Below are 24,456 nucleotides of genomic sequence, written 5' to 3' on the forward strand. Positions count from 1 at the left end.
AGCAGTTTCCACGTTACGGCCGGTGCTGGTCCGCGCGGCCCATAGTTTGAGAAACGCTGAACTTTGAAAGGCGACAGAAGTTGAGGACTTTGCAAATGAGCCTAACATCAGCATGTTCAAAGCAAGTAGGCTACAGGCACTTACCACATAGGTTACCTCACTTTATCAGTTGGCTTAAACGCTAAAAAAATATGCGTCGTGACTTATTGACCATGCAAATGACACGCACCTTGATTGATGATATCACGGGCGGCGGCATGTTCGTTTTAACGTTAACGTTTTATGAATTAAAGTAATGACACGCCGTTGCGGTGAGACACTCTTCACTTAATTTATTTCAATTTCCACAATACTATATCAGAGTCTGGACTAGCGTAACCTACTAGCTTAGCTCCCCCCACTTAGCTCTGCCTAAGAATGAATTGCGCTAAAAGCAGGCAGGCACGCAGCTTTACTGCTGGCGTAGTTTGCGTGCATAGCGGGTTTAAAACTGCCAAAGTCTTAGTAGCCTGTTTAACATCCAAAGACAGTCTTAATAACATAGAGTTAATATAACATTACAGTAAGCCGTTTGAGACCAAAAATAAATAGGCGGTCAATAGTAAAACGACTTTTCGACTAAAAGAATAGCCGTCGACTAATTTTCATGGTCGATTAGGTCGACTAAGTCGACTAATCGCAGCAGCACTAATATATGTATATTTTAATGTAATATACTGGTCAATAGTAAGATACCCAGTATCTCAGGCGACCTGATTTGAATTTCAGGCGACCCCAAGGTTGGGAAACGATGTGTTACAGGATTCATCATTGTACACATGAACATACTAGATACTGGATTACATGCGCCTTTCACTTTAGGCCAGGTTTTTCTTGGTCAGTGGCGTTATCATTTTTAGTGATGTTGAAATAGCGATTTTTGACAATGCGCCTGACCACACCTATTTCTGTTATTGACACACCTGTGGGTGTGCAATGTTTATTTGACAGCTTGTGAACTTGAGTGCTTTGCGGAACAATCATCACTGAGTTGGGTGTAAGATGGGAACAAGACTTGCACCGCACTTGATGCCACAAAGGCGTCGGGTGTAGCAGGGCTCGAATTGAACAATGTCCCGGGGACCATGAAAAATGCTTCCGGGGCACAACAGAATGATGTCTGGGACATCTCTGGGACAGTAGAACAAATGGCAAAGCAAATTTAAATTTTTTCCCTAAACCGTTCTCATGGGAATCTAAACGTATCTCGTCTGAATAAAATTATACAAAATTTGACCTGGCGTAATGGGCAGCTGGCAAAAGCAGCGTTAGCCAGCTGATCTATAAAGAACCGGTTTTGTACACGCAGCCTTAAAACACTGTTTACTGCTCTTCGGATCACTGTAGGCTACAATGTCATTTTTGGTACAAATACAGTATAAGATACCCGAATGGGATGGGTGCTTGCGTTTCCTTAGGAATCCGCCGTTTTGGTTTTGTATAAAGATTAATATATTATAGCTACACCAAAGAGTTTTTTGTACCTTAAAATAATGTTTCCAAAATCGTTTCAGTGGTTCATCAACTCGTAACAGGGTGAACGGCAATTCTGCATTCGCTTCGCGGCCCTCTGTCGGCTATAACCGCACTATGTAAGTTTGCCAGATCAGGTAGCGGATCTGTAGTTCGATGGAATGAGACATAAGAAACTACAAATTTGACTTGCATCTGATGTCGCAATACATCGTACTTTTATAAGTCATGCAAAATATTCTACCTTGTCTGTGGACATTGTTATTTGCAAAGCCGGTGCTGGATAAACAAATAGCGTGCGTGCGGCAGAGGGAAAGTTCTTTGGTGTTGCTTTAAGTGACGCATAGGCCGACGCAAAAATAGGTCACGGGTGGTAGGCCTAATGGGTCACTTTCCGATATTCCTAACTAGCAGGCAGGTGGGCTAGGAAATGGCATTTGTTTTCATGACATTGTGAACATTTTTGACTGACTGTGTAGGCCTAAGGTTACACTGGTGTTCTAAAAAAACGAGGTGACTGTCCTCTCTGACTAAAACGCTGTGTGTTTTCTGTCAGTGACAGACGAAACGTCACCAATACCATGCTGAGCTAAATAGCCTACTGCAACTGCGATTTAACAAAACGATAGTGTTGCAAGGTAGCAGTTATTTAAGTGAGGTCTGCTGTTCAGACCCTGAAGGGATTTCTTTTTTGTTGAGAGTGTTTGCTTTTTCTGAGAGTGTTTCTACTTATCTCAATAAGGAAAATAAATCAAGAGCCTAGCCTGTTGAGTGCAAATATGTCTTCTGAAGGCCTAAACAGAGCCCAGCCAAAAAATCCAATAAAATTTTGATCAACTTTGAGGGACAGCTATGAACATGCAGGATCATCCAGATCAAACGTGGTGATTTTGCTACATACTATTCCTATTTATGTACCAGCATGCAAAATTTGAGCCTAGTTCTTGCTCTATGGGCTTGTGAACTTTGACAAAAAAAAAGAGGCCGAGCAAAATCGACACCCCCCTCCCCCCGTAAAACTGGCTGTATCTTGAAAAGTATTGATCTTACATAAAATAAATTTTACAGTGTGTCTCCTGGGTAACATAGGTACACCTGGTAATTTTTTCAGAATCTTTTGAGACCTAAGTGCGTGGGCCCTGGTTGAATTGACGTGGAATGACCCTGCTTCTGAAGTGGAGTTTACGTGCTCAGAGTGGGAGAGGAAACTCATTTTGAGAAAACAGCCTTGAAAGACAGCCAATGAGATTCCGTTCTCAGCCTAGACTCACCTTTGAACTTTTGTGATTGGTTGCTGAAGTGTCCATATATGGATCACATAGCGTGATACAGGAAAAACAGAGCTTTCCAACGGTACTACACATGATATGTTTTGGCTCACGGTCGTGGGAGTGCATGCAAGGTTAGAATGCTAACTTTTGCTGAATTTAGGAGAAATATACAGGCACGAGACACAATATAATGAAATAAACACCTAAATGTGTAAATCGGACTTTTTTGTTGTAGTAGTGTGATAGAATACTTGCTAAGGTAACATACTAGCTCAAAATCTCGAAATTGACCAGTGCATGAAAAAAACAATGTTTTCACCTGCCGTGTCTCGCCTTAATTGATAAAATGCCAGAAAATGGTGACATAGGGCCCTATTTTGCTCCCTGGCGCATGGCGTAAAACTGGTTTTCCACCTGGTGCAAAGTTTATTTTCTTTTTTTAGTGCTGTCAGTTAAACTTGTTATTAACGACGTTAACGCAAACCTATTTTAACGGCGTAAATTTTTTTATCACGAGATTAACGTTCTTTTTGGTCTGACAAACTTTGTAGTTTTTTCACATGCTGTTGCTGCACATGCAACAACTAGTAATGTTAGAACAACTACAACACCACACCAGGGGCCTGTACTACGAAGCGGGGTTACTGGCTTATCTGGGTAACTTCGAGAGTAACTTGATCACGTGTGGCATAACTTCCCGATTAACTCGTACTACGAAAGGTGGATATGTTTTAACCTAGGTATGCTGCCATGTCAATTTACCCTGCATCTCAAACCTGCTCCGACCAGGTTATGTTCTTGGTTAACCCGAGGTTTCCGTTAACCACACCCTTTATAAGTAGCCTACCACCCCTCCACTAACAATTCGAGACAATGTCGGCGTACCTAGATTGTCAGCCGAAGGAATTCGTTATCTTTGTCAGATGATCTAGGCAGAAGTCTCTTATGTCACCCGTCATAGCAATACCCTTACGTGGACATTCATGTATTCCATCTAATCGGTGATGCTGAACATCTGAGCAAGAATACTGTATGTCCGAAAATAGATCGGACATAGGCCTAGCCTACAGTATGCTGAACATCTGAGCAAGAATAGCCTAAAATAAATCGGACATAGCCTAGCCTACAGTAGGCCTAATAAATGAAAATCACAATTTTAACAAACTTGTTGAATTGAATGTCATATTACTGTACCCTGCACATAAAGGCTACACATTTCCACAGCACCAGAATCCAACCGAATGCCTCCCTCAACCCCTTCCACAATCGCCCTTCCACTATTATTTGCGAAGGCCAACTCCTCTGCTACTGTAAAACACTCCTTAGTAGGCTAGTGTTCAAAGACACATTTTTCTTGTTAGCTGTAAAACAGAGGCCAAGTGAAGGCTATAAGCATACTAGGCCTACATGTTTTCATAATTAAGAAATATTAATGCAAGCTATAACTATATAAACCTACTATTCTGAATAATGTGTTTGTGTTTCATTTTCACCTGCCGCCAAGTGCGTTTGGCAATGGTGTTGCATCTGAAATGTTCACAGGATTAGGCATACACTAAATCAGTCAATGGGGGCTACTTAAACATTCAATTATCCTATTACTGTAATCTATATGCCCACTTCTAAATTGTGTTGCATCTGTAGGCATTTCTATGAACTCAAAATAGGCAATTTAATTATTTAAACTCATTTCAGACATTCCGCAAGCTAATCCTCCGTAACACATATTTGAAGAACATGTGGAAATAAAACTTTACTTTTAGGCATTAAGGCTACCCGATCTGCAATACGTTGCCAACAGCCTTGCTTTGTTCACTGCCAACGTATTTGATTTTTGTCGTAGAGTGGGTTTTAATTCCTCATAACTTGTCATAATAATTGTGCATTCCTCATCCGTAAAAGGTGATTGCGTCATCATTGAAAGTTTTGACTTGCGCTGCAACACGCCCCTTTTATGTGAATGCGCACAAACTCCAATTAGGTTAACCCCGGCTCAACAAATCAACTTCATAATCAGCGTCGTAGTACCGATTAACACCACTTAAGATAACCAGGTTTTGTCAACCCCGGTTTAACAAAGTAACCCTGGGTTACATCTGGGTAGGTTAAGCTCCCTTCGTAGTACAGGCCCCAGATCCAGCTAGACTGGAAACTAAACAATATGCACTGACGAATGGAATGGAACGTTGTATGTGCTGCACCTACACGCCCCCTTTTAGGGGAAAGATGACTGTTTGGATATAATGAAACCTATGCTGAATCGAAGTGCGGAACTAAAAGGGCTTAAATACTTACTAAATCTTGAAACAAACGTAAATAAAAGGCACAAAATAAGTTTGGTGTAAGAGTTATCTGTGTGTTTATGGGATTAATGTGACCATTATGTTCCTATTTGTTGCTCTTGCAGTTTTCTAACAGGAGTGTCATGAATGTAGGCACAGTCAAACTGCCCATGGCTGACTATAACTAAGTTCGGCAAGCTTAACTTTACATGTCATAACATATAATAACATAACATTGTAATATGAACGTAGCCTATTTCCTACAACTAGGAGATAATTGGCTATGTTATACTAAAGTTCCACAGTTAACTAGCTAGCAAGCTAACCATTTTACATGGGATATTATGGTAAGTGTAGCTTTGAATGTCCTGTGAATTAATAACTAGATGTAACGTCAACGTGTGATTACTAGCTGTCTTTCCCATTGGAATCAATGATATAATGTTCCCTTTTTTTCGCTAAAATGGGGCGTGATGCAGATTAAATGTATCTTTATGATGATTTGCTGTTAGTAGGCTAGGCTACGTAAAGGCATGCTGCACACACTTGTTTGGGCTTACGAGCCGGCCAAAGAGTAGCATTAATCGTGTGCTACCAAAGATTTTTTCACCGTCACTTGTTCTGTTCTGTTAACAATCCTCTTTGGTTGCTACTATTTTGACTCTTTGGCTTTATGTGGCTTTGATGCAGCGTTTCTTGTCCTCAAACTGCCAGACACTTCCTAGTAGCAAATATTCTAAGAACTTCCTCCTAGTCCTCCTCCTGTAGTCGTGGAGATAATAAACACCAACTCCCGGTGGTCGGCTGAATGGTGTTTTAAATGGCTGTGGAAACCAATGCTGACATGAGTGTGATGCACTCTGCTTTCGACATTCATTTACATTAGATTCCATTATTTTCAACTGAACTCAAAGATAATGAATATAGTATGAATAAGTTATAGTATTTATACTTATAGTATTTTCTGTTTGTTATGGCCTTTATAATGTGTGTACATTTTGTGCATGCACTTCTTCGGTAGCATTTATTTCAGTTTATATCAGCTATATTTCTGAAGAATAGGCCTATATTGTGTTGCCTCAAGGCCTGCTGCACATCTTTTGAAATTTGATTTGAAATAATCAAATAGACCTACGTATAAAGTTAAGTTAATAAAGTATAAGATACACAATAGATACACAATAATTGCTTTATATTGTTAATATGGACTCCTAGAAAGTTAAGAAATGCAAATTAATAGAATTTTAATCATGTGATAAAATATGTGATTAATCGTGATTAATCACTGAATTCCTATAGTTAATCACGATTAAAAAATGTAATCGTTTGACAGCACTACTTTTTTTGCATGTTTATTTTTTAAACAATGAGCCCAGGGGTGTGGTAATTAACAACCTAGGGAGTGGCCTAGCGCATTGTCTAAAAATCACTATTGTACACCACCTAAAACTCATTACGCCACTGACCAAGAGAAACCTGGTCAGAAGTCTATGGCGAGTTGTTAATGTTATTTTAAGAGCGCATTGTCAACAGTCATATTGGCGGGTGCACAACGCACCATCCTTCTATCATCCATGAATGCACACTAACACACGTCCATGGAAAACATTACAAATTGCACCATTACAATGGGAAACATAATTAGAATAAAGATATGGAATTTGATTTTAGTCATTTCCAGGTCTGGATAAGTATGGAAAAAAGGGTATGGAGAAATATCTGTAATTGCAGCTACAGTACTAATCACTACTCAGGTCATAATGAACCATTCCTGTTGTGTAGCTTAACTGTCAACTATCATTTCTTTAAATTATAAAAATTGACTTTGCACTTTTCCCATTGCTGAAATTAGGGCTCTCAGTCAATGAGCACCATGTCTCATGCATTAACTAAAGCTGTTGTGTGGCATATTGGAGCGTTTGACTGATGATCGTACTTTGTCGTAGAATTAAAAAAAAAAAAAATTGCCTCAAATAAAGAAAATTTTGGGCCTTATTTTTTTGTATCTTTGAGGACAAATCCCAGACATTGCGGAAAGATCACATCCAGTTGTCTTCAACAAAGTGTAATAAGCAATATCTCTATGATATGATAAATTGATAACCTAGCACTACAAACCATTTTCAGGAAGGAAGAAGCGGAAAAAACGAACATGGAAGTAGTAGAGCATTTCAAGAGAGAAAGAGCAGTACATGACAGCAGCACATTATTTGTACTTGTTTGCTCATAAGTGATATCATCAAATAACACTCTGATACCCATGCAGAAAATGATGACAATGACGGCCCACCACAAGGTCTCATTCCAACAAATCCAACCCACTACCCAGATAGAATGGCAAAAATGTTACAGTCTGAAGTTGATGACAACTGGATTGAGCGAGTGCCTGCACAAGTTGCCTGACAAATGACCTGACTAAATGGACGAATATTAAGTGTCATTTTTTTAATTCACTTCAGATGTCCATACGTTTTTTTTTTTTTCACAGAGTTATCCCAAACCAGAAGTGGCCGCAATTTCAAGATTATGAGTAGAAAAATCTGGAAGTTTGAAAATTTGGGTATGGAAAAAGTATGGAATTTTGAAATGGAAAATGTGTAGGAACCCTGATCTCATGATGAGTAGTTATTCACCATTATTTGCAAATTGGTAATGACTGTTAAAAGTGATTAGGGGAGAGGCGAGAGACATATATGGAGCACAGCTGAAGACGCACGGTCACGAGAAATAAGCTCTGCAGGATAAAGTTGTTTTATTCAGTCATTTTAACAAGATTAGGGTAAGTGTTGCTTTTTCCAGCCTATGATTGCGATGGTAACCCATTGTCAGTCAATAGTGAAAGTAACTTACTGCATATAACTGTCTTGTCCTTGACTGACACCATGGTGAAGTTAGTTTCACTTTGCCAATGAGTTCAAATAATAGACCTCTGAAGTTCGCCTACAAAAAAGACCCAAAACGGCCATCTTTGCCCATATAAGGAGATCTGGTTGTTAATTGAAGCTAACTACCTATGGCAAGTTGCATTGCAAGTTAGCTCTGGGGTAGCAAAAATCTAAGTGTGCCGCCTTCACATACCGGAGATCAAAGTATCCACTCGAAGGCAGAGGACAAAAGTGTGTTCAGGAAAACGTCTGCATTCCAGACTTTTTCATCCCCGCGAGAGTTTAACAGGTGCGATAATTCAAAATCCCCATGTTATTTTCCCATAGGAAAAATCGCCAGATACTGGATGTTACTGGACAGAGAATTTTTATGTATTTTCCTTAAAAAATGACACAAACCGAATATTTATAAACTAATTTAATAGATAACCAATCAATTTACTGTTGTAGCCCTAGTTAGGTGTAAGATGATATAGGGCCCCTAAATTTGTAAACACAAAGTGGCATTGGTAACACAAGACGGATGGTTGCTGATAATGGGCTTCTGTTTGATTATTTAAACATTGCATTAAAAATCAGCCATTCTCTGCTTCAATAGTTAGTTACTCTGTAAACAATGTCTACAGTATTTTCCTATTGAGTTGCAGCCCTACACCCTTTTTAGAAGCTTCAATCAGAGAATTTGTATGTGTTTTCCTTAAAAAATGACACAAACAGAATATTTATAAAATAATAGTTAACAACTAATCAATTAAAGGAGAATTCCAGCACTTTTTAACCTCAAAATCGTTCTCCTCAGGGTCAACCCGTGTTGGTGGAATCAAAAACCCTGACAAAAATCGACTCGACCAAACCGGAGATCTGCACTTGCTGGCAGTGCTTTGCAATTAGCTATATTGCTAACCTTGAGGGCATGCTATTTAAATGCATTTGGGCCTCTAAACACACTTAGAAAACCATTCCAAGACATATGGAACACAGGTTGGTTCCTTACGAGACACCACCGTGCTCGTTTAACTCAAATAGTGTAGCGAAGCATTATAAAGTTTGTGTTTTTGCGTAGGTCACTCACCTCAGGCTACCCCGTTGACATATCCAGCCCATTGCAGAGCCAATACGCTCTCATCCACTATAGCCACAGAAACGAAAACGTGATGATCTTGATGAAAAAATGATCGAGCAGGCAGTCTATCATCAAAGTGAGATCAAGTTTTGAAAGAGGAATACGCCTGTGTGTGTATATTTATATCAGTGGGGGAAATGGTTTGTGATTGCATCCCAATTTTGAAAACCGAACGAGAAAATACAATGGGTTGAGCTTTCACCGGCTACCATTCAAGGAATTGAATACATTGCAGTTGTGGCTGGTAGCACTTCACCTTGATGTGCAAACTCCGTTAGATGTCCTGCGTGAGAAAGACTGTATGCAGCAATCATTTTGACAAAAGAGGACTTCTACGACCAATCACTCATTTCAATCTCCTGACGACCAGACGTACCACGGAAATAGAGACTAGCTTTTACTGTTGATGTAGCTCTAGGCTGCTTATTATCTGTAAGTAGAGATGCACCGATTGCAATTTTTGGGTCCGATTTCCGATTTTTCATAGAGTTTGACAGCCAGTCAATCTAGCCCAAAAAGACAAAAAAATTGCAACAGAAATGTCTCATAGTTTTTATTGGTCCTAATACCCTCCTGAATCAGATGCTAAAAGTCGTAGATGGAGTGGAACATATAGTTTTTTTGAGATTGTTGTGAACAACACGGGCACATTTTCAATTAATAGCTATCATTATGAAACTTCTCCAGTTGATTAGTGACATCATACCAAAGAAAAAATCTATTAGAAGTTTTTGAGATTTTATGTTTATATATGCAAATTAGGCATTTATTCATAAAATGTACCATCATTTGCATATATTACAAAACACACAATCTGAAAATTGGATGAAGCCAGATTAAAAATGTATTGTTTCATTATGTTGAGACAATACAGAAAGACAAAATTAAAGAAGGGACTGTGGCTATGTTTCTCTATCACCCCATACATTAGAAAATACTATTTAGAGTCAGATGTTTTGGTATAAAATGTAGAAAATATCAGGCTATTGGAAATATATCAATATAACTCCTCCCTGATCAAACACAAAATATAGATAGGAAGAAATCTGTAATGAATAGTTTATGTAGGTGTTACTGATATTTCTCCACCACAGTGTACGGAAACCTAATTTTGAGAAAACACCCTTTAAAGATTAAAGTGAAAGGGAATACATTTTTCAACGGAAACCACTATTAACAGACAAGTCATTGATTTTGAAATCTGTAAATAGACAATACGTACCCAAAACCACAACTCAAGAGACAGATGTAGAAGAGAAAGCCCAGTAGGCACTTTAATACACTGCTCAAAAAAATAAAGGGAACACTTGGTCATAGGAGTATAGCATCAAGTCAGTCACACTTGTGGGATATTGATCTGGCCAGTTATGCAACAGAGGTGGTTGTGAATCAGGTTCACCTGCTTTGATGTCAACGAAATTTACTACAGGTGTACTAGAGGGCCAACTATGAGACGACCCCCAAAACAGGAATGGTTTTACAGGTGGTGGCAGCTGGTAATTTTTCCATCTTTATCCTTCTTGACTAATTTTTCACTAGTGTTGCATTTGGATAGTGTCAGTGTTACTACTGGTAGCATAAGCCAGTATCTGGAGCCTACAGAGGTTGCACAGGTAGTCCAACTCCTCCAGAATGGCACACCAATATGTTCCATTGGCAGAAAGATTGCTGTGTCTCCCAGCGTAGTCTCAAGAGCATGGAAGAGATTCCAGGAGACAGGTAGTTGCTCTAGGAGAGCAGAGCAGGGTGGTAGAAGGTCCTTAACCCAGTAGCAGGACCAGTATCTGCTCCTTTATGCAAGGAGGAACAGTAGGAACCCTGCTAGAGCCCTACAGAATGACCTCCAGCAGGTCACTGGTGTAAATGTCTCTGGCCACACTGTCAGAAACAGACTTCATTAAGGTGGCCTGAGGGCCCGATGGCCTCTAGAGGGACCTGTGCCCACTGCCCAGCACCGTGGAGCTCATTTGACATTTGCCATAGAATACAAAATTGGCAGGTCTGCCACTAGCGCCCTGTGCTTTTCACAGATGAGAGCAGGTTCACCCTGAGCACATGTGACAGACATAAAAGGGTCTGGAGATGTCGTGGAGAACATGATGCTGCCTGCAACATCATTCATCATGACCGGATTGGTGGAGGCTCAGTGATGGTCAGGGGAGGCATACCCTTGGAGGGATGCACAGACCTCTGTGGGCAGGACAACGGCACCCTCACTGCTCTTAGGTATCGGGATGAAATATTCTGACCCTGTACTGGTGCAGTGGGCCTTGGGTTTCTCCTGGTGCACAACGATGGCCACATGTGGCAAGATTGTGCAGGCAATTCCTGGAGGATAAATTAATTCATACCATTGACTGTCCCCCACACTTCCCTGACTTAAATGCAATAGAACACCTCTCGGACATTATGTTTTGGTCCATCCAACACCCTCCTTTCAATTCGTAACACATTAACCAGTCCATATCAGCATAGATATCCAGCATGATGTATCTGATGTGTTTTCAAAGTGTTCAGCATCCCAGCTCGTGTGATGAATATGCTACAAATGGTTCAGGAAGTGGTCGTCTGGTTTTCAGTCATCCAAGGGCACATGTTACCCAGCTGTTCATTGATAGTTGTATTGTTGTACAACAACGTAGTTAGCGAACCCTGAGTTTATTACAGACTAAAGAACACTTACCAACTGTCCCCCTACCAGCTCCTCTCGAAGGAAAGTCTGTATAAGGCATTATCTTCGGGCAATAGACGTCATGCTCCAGGTGAGATCTCAGTCTTCTGTGAGATTAACAGTCTTCTGTAATAAACTCCGGGTTCATTAACTACACTGCGTTCCAAATTATTATGCAAATTACATTTTTCTCAGATTTTCCTAAATAGTTGATGCAAATGACAGTCAGTATAATTTTGAAGTCATCAACCGTTAATAATTTGAATTTTATTGAACAAACCTCCCAATGATAAAAGTATTTTTTTCAAAACTAAAAACTCAAAATGCACTGTTCCAAATTATTATGCACAACTGAGTTTCAAGACATTTTGTAAGTTGTAAAGAACTAAAAATGGTCATTTGTTGATTGGGGCCACACCATGAGTTTCTCTCCTTTTATGGCCAGAGGTATTCTTTGCAGCATGAGATGGTGCATTGTCATGCATAAAGATGATTTTGCTACGGAAGGCACGGTTCTTCTTTTTGTACCACGGAAGAAAGTGGTCAGTCAGAAACTCTACATACTTTGCCGAGGGACCCTAAAGTGGCCTACCAGCTCTCTCCCCATGATTCCGGCCCAAAACATGACTCCGCCACCTCCTTGTTGACGTCTCAGCCTTGTTGGGACATGGTGGCCATTCACCAACCATCCATTACTCCATCCATCTGGACCATCTAGGGTTGCACAGCACTCATCCGTGAACAAAACTGTTTGAAAATTAGTCTTCATGTATTCCTGAGCCCACTGCAACCATTTCTGCTTGTAAGCATTGTTTAGGGGTGGCCGAAAAGTAGGTTTATGCACACTTGCAAACTTCTTGAGGATCCTACACGTTGAGGTTCGCGGGACTGCAGAGGCACCAGCGGCTTCAATTACCTGTTTACTGCTTTGCAATGGCATTTTAGCAGCTGCTCTCTTAATCCTATGAAGTTGTCTGGCAGAAACCTTCCTTATTATGCCTTTGTCTGCACGAACCCGCCTGTGCTCTGAATCAGCGACACATTTCTTCACAGTACTTTGATCACGTATATGTTTTCGGGAAATATCCAATGTTTTCATAGCTTTTCCAAGGTAGTACACAATTTCACGCTTTTCAGCAGCAGAGATATCCGTTTTCTTTCCCATATTGCTTGAAACCTGTGACATGCTTAATAATGTGCAACATCTTTCTTAATTAGTTTGCCAGGTGAGCCCAATCAAAGGAAAACTACTTATCACAGCTGTCTGAGATTGATTTCAATGATTTAAAGAGCCCTGAGACACAATACCATCCATGAGTTTAATTGAAAAACCAAAAATAAATGTTTGACACTTAAATCCAATTTGCATAATAATTTGGAACACGGTGTAGTTGTTGGTGCTTTGTTTTATGTGTAGGGCCAATATCAGCAACATGCACCACCAGAGCTAAACTAGGCTTAGTAAATCTAGGTTTAAATAGGGGATTAATTAACCAGAGACCAGGGACATCTTAATTTTAACCCTGGATTAGTTAAACCAGTTTAAACAAAGATTAAAATAAGATTAATTTATGTTCATTGTCCGCCATGATGGAATCTGACACGATGATTTAATTAACCCCACTTCTGCTCCGTCACCCAATAAAGGTTTTATCTCGCTGCGACTAATAGTTCCGGAGCAATGAAAAATGTTTTTGACGCAATTTGCGTCAATCGGGCTCCAACGGTTAAACCATGTCAACCTAGTAACCACCATAGCAACCAGCATAGCACATGGTTTATATGGCATAGCAACCACCATATGTTCCCTAGCAACACCCTAGCAACCATCTTAATTACCCTAGCAACAATCTAGCAACCACCACTATAAAGTCAACCTAGCAACCACCATAGTAACCAACATGATTACCCTAGCAACCAGCATAGCAACTGCTTTATTTGGTATAGCAACCACCATATGTGCCTTAGCAACACCTTAGCAACCATTTTAATTATCCTAGCAACAACCTAGCAACCACCATAGCAACCAACATCATTACCTTGTCTCCATCTTTTTACTTCAAACTATTCATCTATCCATTAAACTATCTACATATACACATCCATTAAACTGTCTATCAACATTGATCAAACTATCTATCTAGCAACCAGCATAGCAGCAAATTTATATGCCACCATATGAACCTTAGCAATACCCTAGCAACCATAGCATTTTTTCTGAATTTGGTGATGGTGCCGTCCGTTGGAGCCTACTAGCCTGTCACCCAAGTGTGGACACATATGTTTGAATGTCCTGGTGATTCCCCGATTCCGTTGCGCCTCTTTCGTGTCTCACTCTCGCCTTCACACCATCTCTTGTATTTGAGCGCACCATTGTTTAAATAGATTGTTACTCCATGAAAATGTAAAACTAATCTGATCTAGTGTAAACCAAAAACTAAAGTAAAAGTGTCAGTTGATAGAAAGGCATTGCCTTGCATGGCAAAGGAGCAGCTGGGCCTGACAGACTGTGCCCAAGGCTACTCAAGGCCTGTGCTGCTGAACTGGGGGAACCACTGAAGCACATCTTCAATTTGAGCCTACACCTTGGACAAGTTCCAACACTGTGGAAGACATCATGTCTCACCCCTGTCCCTAAGAAGCCACACCCTAGTGAGCTTAATGACTACAGACCTGTCGCTCTTACATCACATGTGATGAAGACAATGGAGCGATTGGTCTTAGGCATGCTCAGACCCCAGGTACGCCATGCACTAGACCCGTTACAGTTTGCTTACCAGGAGAAAGTGGGCGTGGACGATGCCATCACTTATCTTCTACACAGGACACATTCCCACCTGGACAAGGGGAAAAGTGCTGTGAGAATCATGTTCTTTGATTTCTCAAGTGCTTTTAACACCATCCAGCCCCTCAGATTGGGAGACAAGCTCTTGCAGATGGGTGTGGACGCTCACCTGGTAACCTGGATTACAGATTACCTGACCGAGCGACCACAGTTCGTCAGACTGAAGAACTGTCTCTGACACTGTGATCTGCAGCACCGGAGCGCCACAGGGAACTGTGCTCTCTCCAGTCCTGTTCACCCTGTACACATCTGACTTCTGCTACAACACCGAGTCATGCCACATGCAGAAGTTTTCTGATGATACTGCAATTGTGGGGTGTATCAGGAACGGGCAGGAGGAGGAGTACAGGAGCCTGGTGGAGGACTTTGTGCAATGGTGCAAACTCAATCATCTTCAACTTAACACTTCAAAGACCAAGGAGATGGTGGTGGATTTCCGCAGGTCTAAGCCCACTCTGCTACCAGTTCACATTGATGGGGTCAATGTGGAGGTGGTTAGCACCTACAAGTATCTGGGTCTCCACCTGGACAATAAACTGGACTGGTCAGCCAACACTGATGCACTCTACAAGAAAGGGCAGAGCAGGCTGTACTTCCTGAGGAGGCTGCGGTCCTTTAATGTGTGCAGTAAGCTCCTCAGGATGTTCTACCAGTCTGTTGTTGCCAGCGTCCTCTTCTATGCAGTAGTATGCTGGGGTGGAAGCACAAGGAAGAAGGATGTGGGGCGAATTGACAGGCTGGTAAGGAAAGCTGGCTCTGTATGTAGTGGGAGCTGAACTGGAGTGTATCACTTCACTATCTGACAAAAGGACCCTGAACAGACTGATCAACATCTTGGACAATGAGTGTCACCCACTCCACAGCACTATTGTTAAACAGAAGAGCCTGATCAGCTGGAGACTTCGCTCACTGCCTTGCACAACTGACAGACTGAGAAAGTAATTTGTCCCCAGGGCCATTGAACTGTTCAATGCCTCACTTAAGGGAAGAGGAGAGATAGACTTCTCTGCATAGTCTGTCTGCCTCTTCATCCCCTCCATGTTTGGTACTGCCTGTCCACTAGCCACTTGTACCACTGTCTTTATGCCTCACTGTTTGCGTGCTATATTAGCACATTAGCACATATGCATAACCCCCCCCTCCATGCCACAGCCGAACTGTGGCCACACTTATACATTTTCTTAAGTAGTTAAATATATAGATATATAGACTTTCCTTTACTTTATTTCTGCATTGTTGCACTGTTGACTTACTCATTTGCACCATCACCATGACCACTATCACCATTGCACTACCACCATGACACTCATTCACACAGAGCACCTTAGAGCACCTTACCATACCTTACTATGCACAGAGAATCACAGGCTCAGTCCCTGCCTCAGTCATTGCAAGCGCCTCTGATTTATTAATCACCACTATGTGGATACTGTTTTTAGAATTGATTTAGATTAAGTGTTAGTATAATTTGTAATTTTGTTATTTGTATTTTAGTATATTTTTATGTATTGTATTAAGTGTTAGTATAATTTGTATTTTAGTATATTTAGCATATTCTTTATCTTCTACTGTCCTTACTGCTTAGTTGTGTTTTTATATTATATACTTTAATTACTCTTCTGCTGTTAAAGAATGTGTTTGTCTTGTATGTATGCTGCTGAGACCTTGAATTTCCCCTGGGATCAATAAAGTATCTATCTATCTATCAAAGGAGAAAAACAAATAGGAGAAATAATTCAAAAGGGACAGGCAGGCTGCATTCTGTAACAGTTTGTGGCGCCATCACCATAGCATCAACAGACAGCATAGACTGGTATCTTAAAGAGAGTAATTGTTAGCAATGTTCTTGACATGATTCATTTGCTCTCATCAGGAAATCTGTGTCATCAATCACAACCAGAAGATCCAGCATCGCAGAAATGAAGTCAGTGGCGACTCGCAGCATGGTCTTCACCAGGTGAGTGGCCTTGAACTTCACCTTGATATCAGACTGCTTTGAGCCTCCATATGCCCCCTTCATAATGCACTAATGTGTTTTCTATGCTTTGACCACTAAGCTTATATTGTTTTCTCCTGACATTTGAAGAATGAAGAGGAGGAGGAGCTCAGGAACTCAAGAGTTAGACAGGAGAGACAGAAGACCCTGGACCGCCTACGTAGCTTCAAGCAGGTAGGGTAGTGAGTAGAGCCATGCACATATACTAGAATAGACTGGGCATCGACTCTAGGCATATTGGTTACATGCACACTGACTTCTTGAGCTAAATTTTTTAGTACTAAGTCAGATGTTTGCTTTTTTCCTTTCAGCGCTACCCTGGTCAGGTCACCCTGAAGTCCCAGAGGCTGCGATTGGCTCACAATAGGAAGAAATGTGGAGCCATCCAGTCCATGACTTCAACAGAAAAGCAGCTGCATACACAGATGATGACACAGACACAGGTGGCCAGTGTGCAGACAGATGACTGTGACACCTCCATGGTCCCTCCAGAAGGGTCTGCAGGCAGTTTAGTCTGTTTCTCGTTACCTGCTGACGGAGCTAAGCCCGTCCTCTCTGCCCCTTGCTCTTTGCACCCAAACATGGCCACTGCCTTTGTTCTGCCTTCCTCCCCTCCACCACCACCACCACCTCCACCACCCTTTTGTGATGATATTGGCAGTAAGGGGCTTACAGATGCCGTCAGCCCCAAGCAGCAGCCCTCCGCAGCCTCCCCCTCACCTCATGGGTCTTTTAGTGCCCGGTTTGACAGTAGTCAACTTCTCAGTGCCCGTCGTAAACTCAGGAAGACCACGTCATTGGAGTCATCCCAGTGGAGAAGAGGTGAAGCACATTCAAATACACACAAGATAATCTACATGTATCTAATGTCAGACTCAGGTTATGTACCTTGACGAGATGAGATGAATAGCAGTTTTGAGTAGGGGTGCACCGATCCGATATTAGGATCGGATATTGGCCCCGATATTGACAAATTAGCTGAATCGGGGATTGGAAAAATGAGCAGATCCATGGGCCGATCCGAATTTATTTCAACTTCTGAGCCGTGACCACAACCAGTCACTTAGCACTAAATAGGCATTTCTTCTGGTGTTTGTCATTAGGCTACGTCATTGTCTTTACAGTCTACCTGTCATTATATTTCTGGTTTTACTATTCATTATTTTATTAACCACCATTTGGCATTGATTAATTACGTTTGATTGATTCATGCGTTTTTGTTGCATTTTTAGGTAACACGTTCAATGTGTGACGGGTCAACACACAATACTCAAACCAAAACACATTGTCATTTTCATCTCTTATCTGTATAAAATGTTCCTGGTATCAAGAAATGCAAATGTCCACACTAGCTGTTAAAAACTTCTCATTTATTAGTTAAGACATACAACTTCGTATACTGTTTACCACCATTGAACCTCTGTGAACTTCGTACGATGATCACGCATACGTTTCGGGAAATATCCAATGTTTTCGTACAATTTCACGCTTTTCAGCAGCAGAGAGATCCTTTTTCTTTCTCATATTGCTTGAAACCTGTGGCATGCTTAATAATGTGGAATATCCTTCTTAAGTAGTTTTCCTTTGATTGGGCTCACCTGGCAAACTAATTATGACAGGTGTCTGAGATTGATTTCAATGATCCAAAGAGCCCTGAGACACAATACCATCCATGAGTTTAATTGAAAAGCAAAAAAATAAATGTTTATGACACTTAAATCCAATTTGCATTATAATTTGGAACATGGTGTACATTACAGGGACGTTGAGCATACAGTGGACATATGATCTTTACCTACTCACTTTCTCCATATACTCACTCGTGCTTTTTACTGTATTTTATTTTTGTTGCTTTTTTTCAATTAGAATTGAGCTATCTTGTATCAACAATTACCGACATTGTTGTGTGGCAAAATAAAGTATTATCTTTGAGACATGTTTATCTACACTGCTCAAAAAAATTAAAGGAACACTTTGAAAACACATTAGATCTCAATGGGAAAAAACTCATGCTGGATATCTACTGTATACTGATATGCACTGGGTAATGTGTACTGGGTAAAGGATGCCACAATATTTTTTGGTAATGAAAATGATCAGCCTACAGATGGCTGAATTCAAAGACCCCCACGAAAATCATTGAAAAAAGTTAAAAAAATGATGCCACAGGCTCGTCCATTTTGCCTAAATTTCATTGCAGCAACTCAAAATGGTACTCAGTAGTTCGTATGGACCCCACATGGTTGACAATGAGACGGCAGATGGTGTCCTGAGGGTCTGCTCCCAGATGTGGACACTGCCATCATTGAGCTCCTTGACAGTCTGTGGTGCAACCTGCCGGTGTTGGATGGACCAAAACACAATGTCCAAGAGGTGTTCTACTGGATTTAAGTCAGTGGAGTGTGGGGGATAGTCAATGCTATCAATTCCTTCATCCTCCAGGAACTGCATGCACACTCTCGCCACATGTGGCCGGCCATTGTTGTGCACTAGGCGGAACCCAGGGGCCTCTGCACCAGTACAGTGTCAGACAATGTGCCTGAAGATTCATCCCGATACCTAAGAGCAGTGAGGGTGCCATTGTCTTGCCCACAGATGTCTGTGCGTCCCTCCAAAGGGTATGCCTCCCCAGACCATCACTGACCCACCACCAAATCGGTCATGCTGAATGATGTTGCAGGCAGCAAAATGTTCTCCACAACATCTCCAGACCCTTTCACGTCTGTCACATGTGCTCAGGATAAACCTGCTCTCATCTGTGAAAAGCACAGGGCGCCAATGGCGGACGTGCCAATTTTGTATTCTATGGCAATTGAGCTCCACAGTGCTAGGTAGTGAGCACAGGCCCCTCTAGAGACCATCAGGCCCTTAGGCCACCCTCATGAAATCTGTTTCTGACAGTGTGGTCACAGATATTCACACCAGTGGCCTGCTGGAGGTCATTTTGTAGGGCTCTGGCAGGGCTCCTACTGTTCCTCCTTGCACAAGGAGCAGATACTGGTACAGGATCTTCTACCACACTGCCCAGCTCTCAGAGTAACTGCTTGTCTCCAGGAATCTCCTTTTGAGACTGCGCTGGTAGACCTAGAAATCCTGGCAATGGAACGTATTGGTGTGCCATTCTGGAGGAGTTGGACTACCTGTGCAACCTTTGTAGGCTCCAGGTACTGGCTTATACTACCAGTAGTGACACTAACCCTACCCAAATGCGAAACTTGTGAAAAATCACTCAAGAAGGATAAAGATGGAAAAATTATCATTTGCCACCACCTGTAAAACCATTCCTGTTTTGGGGGTCTTCTCATTGTTGCCCCTCTAGTGCACCTGCTGTTAACTTTGATGACACCAAAGCAGGTGAAACTGATTCACAACCCCCTCTGTTATGTAACTGGCCATACCAATAGCTTACACGTTTGATAGCCTTGATGGTATACTCCTATGAAAGTGTTCCCTAATTTATTTTGAGCAGTGTATATTTGTAGTATTTGACATACGCCTGTCTCATCCAGCTCATGTGTCGGAAGCAATTGTATGGGTTTAGTGTTTTACGTAGAAATAAGTCACACTATTTTCACCATTTATATACTGCAGTAAATTATTAAAAATCTAACATAATGAATTGTCTTCCTTTATGCTTTTTGTTAGTAGCAAGCTCTCCAATGGATGAGGTGCTGGCATCCCTGAAACGTGGTAGCTTCCACCTACGCAAAGCAGAGCTGCGCGTGATGGCACCTGACCCAAACACAGATGACGGCAGCAACATTCTGGCCCAAATCCGCAAAGGTGTCAAACTGAGGAAGGTGCCACCACATGGGGGCCGCAGTCTGCCCCCTGACACCTGTGACCCCTTAACTCGTAGTATTCATGAAGCCCTGCGTCGTATCAAAGAAGCTTCCCCTGAGTCAGAGTCTGAGGATGAGGGACCTCCCTGCACAGATTGGGAGAGCTAGGTCATGCAGACATTTATACTTCTCACACACAAATATGGAAAGACATACATACATTATAAAATGTAAATGTGTATAGGCTACACTTATGACTAAGGTTTGGTCACTTGTTTGAAACGTCCACACAGACCCATTAGTCAACACACACATCTTCCCTCTATGTCTGAGATTTCATATCTGGCATGTGTATAAATTAGTTTACCAAACCTGGAAATAATTGGGTCCTTTAAAAGTGTAGCTTATTCAATAATCATAGCACATATAAAGAACTTATAACACCTTGTAAAAAGCTTCTTATGCATTCCAACCCTGTGCCTCTGTCCATATCATAGCAAATATGTTTTTTGCATTCATATAATGTTGACCAAGGCAAGTGATTATCTGTACTGCAGTATATGTGTAATAACTGTGTAATGTGTTTTCACTTTGTGCTTCTTTCCGGCTGTTTAGAAAGACTCAGAAAGAAGTCTGTTTTGTCTCCTCCTGCGTCCGTGAGTTAAGACATTACGAGAAAGGGAGACTTTTTAAATTGTATTAAAATTACTTTTTATTTCTCTTACTGGGTGAGGCCCAAGAAAATGTCCCCCGTAAACTGTGTAGTACTGCCACCTACAGTAAAAAAGTCTCTCTTACAGTATCTTGTGTAATGGTTCTGAATGGACATTAACAACAACAATGTTATTGTGTTTCACTATTGTTATTTTTAAAAAGAAAACAAATGTCCCAGTGGTGAGGCAGTGCATTTCATTCCTGTTCTTCCCAATGATCTGGTGGGCCAAATTCAGATTAACTCCATATTAGGAATACCTGATTACTTCCAAAGGTTTTGACCAGTAAGGTTTCATATCTGTCAACATGCAAGACTACTGTAGAAAGTGTGTTCTTGCATTCTAAGCATGTTTTCAAAAACAAAACACAAAAAATGCTCGTTAAGCAATCTCAGCGTGAGCTATTGCTTAATGAGAGTGATGAGTTGCCATGGACCCTGTATGTCTCAAGAAATCTTGAACTGAACATTAAGGTTTCATTCCAGTCAACATGCAAAATTCTACTGTAGATAGTGTGTTGTTGCACTCTAAGCATGCTAGTACTGGGAAATGCAAAATCACTTAGGCTAATATGCCACCTCCCATAGATTTAGCGCTCATAGCAACACACTACACTGTTACATCTGTAGGATTAATGGATTGTCATACCGTACTGAACTCGGCTTGTTTCATTTTTTCACATGTATAGTGTTTTTGTAATCTTTTGTTATTTCTTTCAATGTTGACATAACCATGTTGATTCTACACTCTATGCATTATCTTATTTTGTAGTATATTCTACTGGCATACAAAAAAAGGCTGAAAAACTAAGATGTCAATCTTGTATTCATGACCTGTATTTAGACCCACTGTGTTCTCAACTCAAGTCTTGGTTTATGGACAAAAAAACGTTTGCAGCCTAATAGCTCATGTATGCAGTACTTTGAATGGATATTGATGTGAAAGGGGCACACATGATTTGGGTATATGTACACAAACACATTTATTATGGACCTTGATTATTTTTACAAGCATGAGTTCTAAGCCAAAGCAATTACTGATTTGCTGTCCTCTCCATTGATCTACATGTTTTTCTAACTAGCCCACTAAGGCTAAAAATGGGTTGAACCAAAATGTTAACCATTTATTATTAATTTATTTCCTGAAATCAGTCATCCTCCCTACATCACCTTCATTGTCAGTGTACCATGAGATAGTTCTGAACAACTACAGCTAGCAGTCCTTTGCCTTACTAAGTGATGTAATTTGGAAAATGTTATATATTTTTTTTCATTGGTTTATGTCAAGGGTTCTCAGATTAATTTTGTATGACCGCATGCTATGCAAAGGGCTGGAGGGTAGTTTTTGCCTTTATTCAGACAGGACCGTGACTAGAGTGACTGGATGTGAGTGGGAGAGAGATGGGGTAGGATTGGAATATGAACTGGGTTGGATTTGAACCTGGGTACCTGTCGACACTTGGACTCACTGCAGCATCTTGCACAGTGTAGTCACTCTTCAGCTCAATTAGCTGTTCCTGTATTCCTGTAGATAGATACTTTTATTGTGCACTGCAGACAAATGGGTCTAAAACACTTGGTGTCATCATTCTGACAGACATTTTGTTGCATTTTGTGAGTGAGATGTCCGCGACTTCGCACTCCACTTGTGTCACCCACTAGGTACTGTACAGTAGCTAACTGCAAAAGACCGATTGATTGAGAGGATGCAAAATGGCTATTGCTTGAGCTCAGAGCTTGTACTAAGACCCCAGCAAGTATTAAAGGCCTCTCATGGACTAGCCAGGGAGTAAGAAACAAGCTTAATATTTTACTTCTGTGCCCCGTAAGCATCTATGTGGCTGACTTTTGGATTACGTTGTTCTCTGTAATATTTTGGCCTTTGTCTGTAAACTTATTTTTCCTTATAACTGTTACAACTGGTTTGCAGCCAACACTACACTTAAACTTAGTTTCAAGAGGTCACTACATATGTGCAATACTATATTATGAAAACTGAAAACCTTTATTTCATGTGTATTTGAAGTTCAACATAAAGTTCGAGGTCCATTTGCATGATCGCTTAAACTACATATATATTTATGAAGACTTAATATAGAAAAAAATGTATAGCAATACTATCCTGATATAAAATGCTTTTTCAAACTTCTTTTGTTTCATTTTGCTTTTCTGATTAATGTATTCCTGTTAACTGTTTGGTAATTAGAAAATGCATGCCCCCTTAAGTAAGGCAGGGGTGTGGGGGGGGGGGGCAAATTATCTTTTTCAAACTTGATTTAACATTGACCTGTAGGAGACTGATACAGCTGGGTTTAGGAGGAAAGACTGCAGTTGTAATAATTTTCTCATTCCTGAAATAAACCAATAAACCAAAGTCAGCATTTTAATTTCTAAACCTCAACTACAGAGGAAGTAAAAGATGTGAAATCTGACAAAGGCAGGTCTCACATCGAGAACCTCTGGATCTCAAGACCAACAACTTGCCTAGTGAGATAAAGTTGGGCAAGAATTGGTATAAGAAAGGTGGGATGGGTTGAAAAGCAAAGAAAGTTGTTTTTTTTCTTTCACCAATAATCAAGCTTTTAAGTTGGGTTTTGTTGTTGAAGATAAACCTTTATAAAACATTATCCATAATACTACAATACAACAACAAATAATACAAATTAACATTTATTTATTTACCCATTAATGTCCACTGTGGAATTTTCAAATCTCCTTGAGCAAAGCACAGATCAGTTGAAATTTTTCAAATGAATCGAAGTAGGGCCTATGTGGCTACAGCGGATCTTCAGAATAGGTTAGGAATTTCAGATCTTTATAAAACAGCCTGGTGCCCAAAAAAAACCCCTATAAAATGTAAATATGAACAGAATGTGATAGTCTTCGAACCTCATAAACCCGTATTTCAAAAAGGGCATAGGCAACATACAGTACCCTCCAGAATTATTGGCACCTCTGCTAAAGTAAAAACCGGTAGCCTATAAAAAACAATCTGTTGGTGATTTATTGTAATCTCTCAATGAAAAAAATTAAGAAAAATCCAACCTTGAAGGGAAGCAAATATATTTTGAGAAAAAGGAAAATCTCATGAAGAAATAAATATTTAACTAAAACACATTGCTCACAATTATTGGCACCCCTGAAAAATCTTAGTGTTTTTAGTGTTAACGTTTAAGTTCACCATGTTCGATTGTCTGCAAAACTAATACATTTCTGTAGATAATCTCCACATTATGGATGGTGTTTTGGTGGTTGAAATTTTCGCTCCATCTCAAAATGGATCACTTTGTCATCTTGGATGCTGATCATGGATCACTCTTCTCCAAACATGCACAACTCAGCTAAACCTTTATAAGGGCACACCTGGACAAAGAATT

At 40.7% G+C, this 24,456-nt stretch overlaps 1 protein-coding gene and 1 long non-coding RNA gene across 3 annotated transcripts in view; one reads left to right on the forward strand and one right to left on the reverse strand.

The window, feature by feature from the left end:
* Nucleotides 1–23,228, forward strand: part of jmy (junction mediating and regulatory protein, p53 cofactor) — a 65,155-nt gene extending 41,927 nt beyond the window's left edge. Inside the window, exons 7-10 of one of the 2 annotated variants that reach the window (XM_042058540.1) lie at nt 16,463–16,546; nt 16,676–16,759; nt 16,897–17,407; nt 20,231–23,228. In XM_042058540.1, the coding sequence (XP_041914474.1) occupies nt 16,463–16,546; nt 16,676–16,759; nt 16,897–17,407; nt 20,231–20,535 (984 nt within the window). In that variant the 3' untranslated portion in view covers nt 20,536–23,228. The remainder of the gene's footprint in view (nt 1–16,462; nt 16,547–16,675; nt 16,760–16,896; nt 17,408–20,230) is intronic. The other variant, XM_042058541.1, reaches the window with a different exon arrangement.
* Nucleotides 7,478–22,278, reverse strand: LOC121679656. Its single transcript, XR_006021373.1, has 3 exons — nt 22,267–22,278; nt 15,114–15,125; nt 7,478–7,671 (listed from the first exon to the last, which is right to left on the reverse strand). It is a non-coding gene; the product is annotated as an uncharacterized LOC121679656 (long non-coding RNA).
* Nucleotides 23,229–24,456: the final 1,228 nt, after the last annotated feature.

Source organism: Alosa sapidissima, chromosome 13, assembly GCF_018492685.1.
Source record: "Alosa sapidissima isolate fAloSap1 chromosome 13, fAloSap1.pri, whole genome shotgun sequence".
Lineage (NCBI taxonomy): Eukaryota > Metazoa > Chordata > Actinopteri > Clupeiformes > Clupeidae > Alosa > Alosa sapidissima.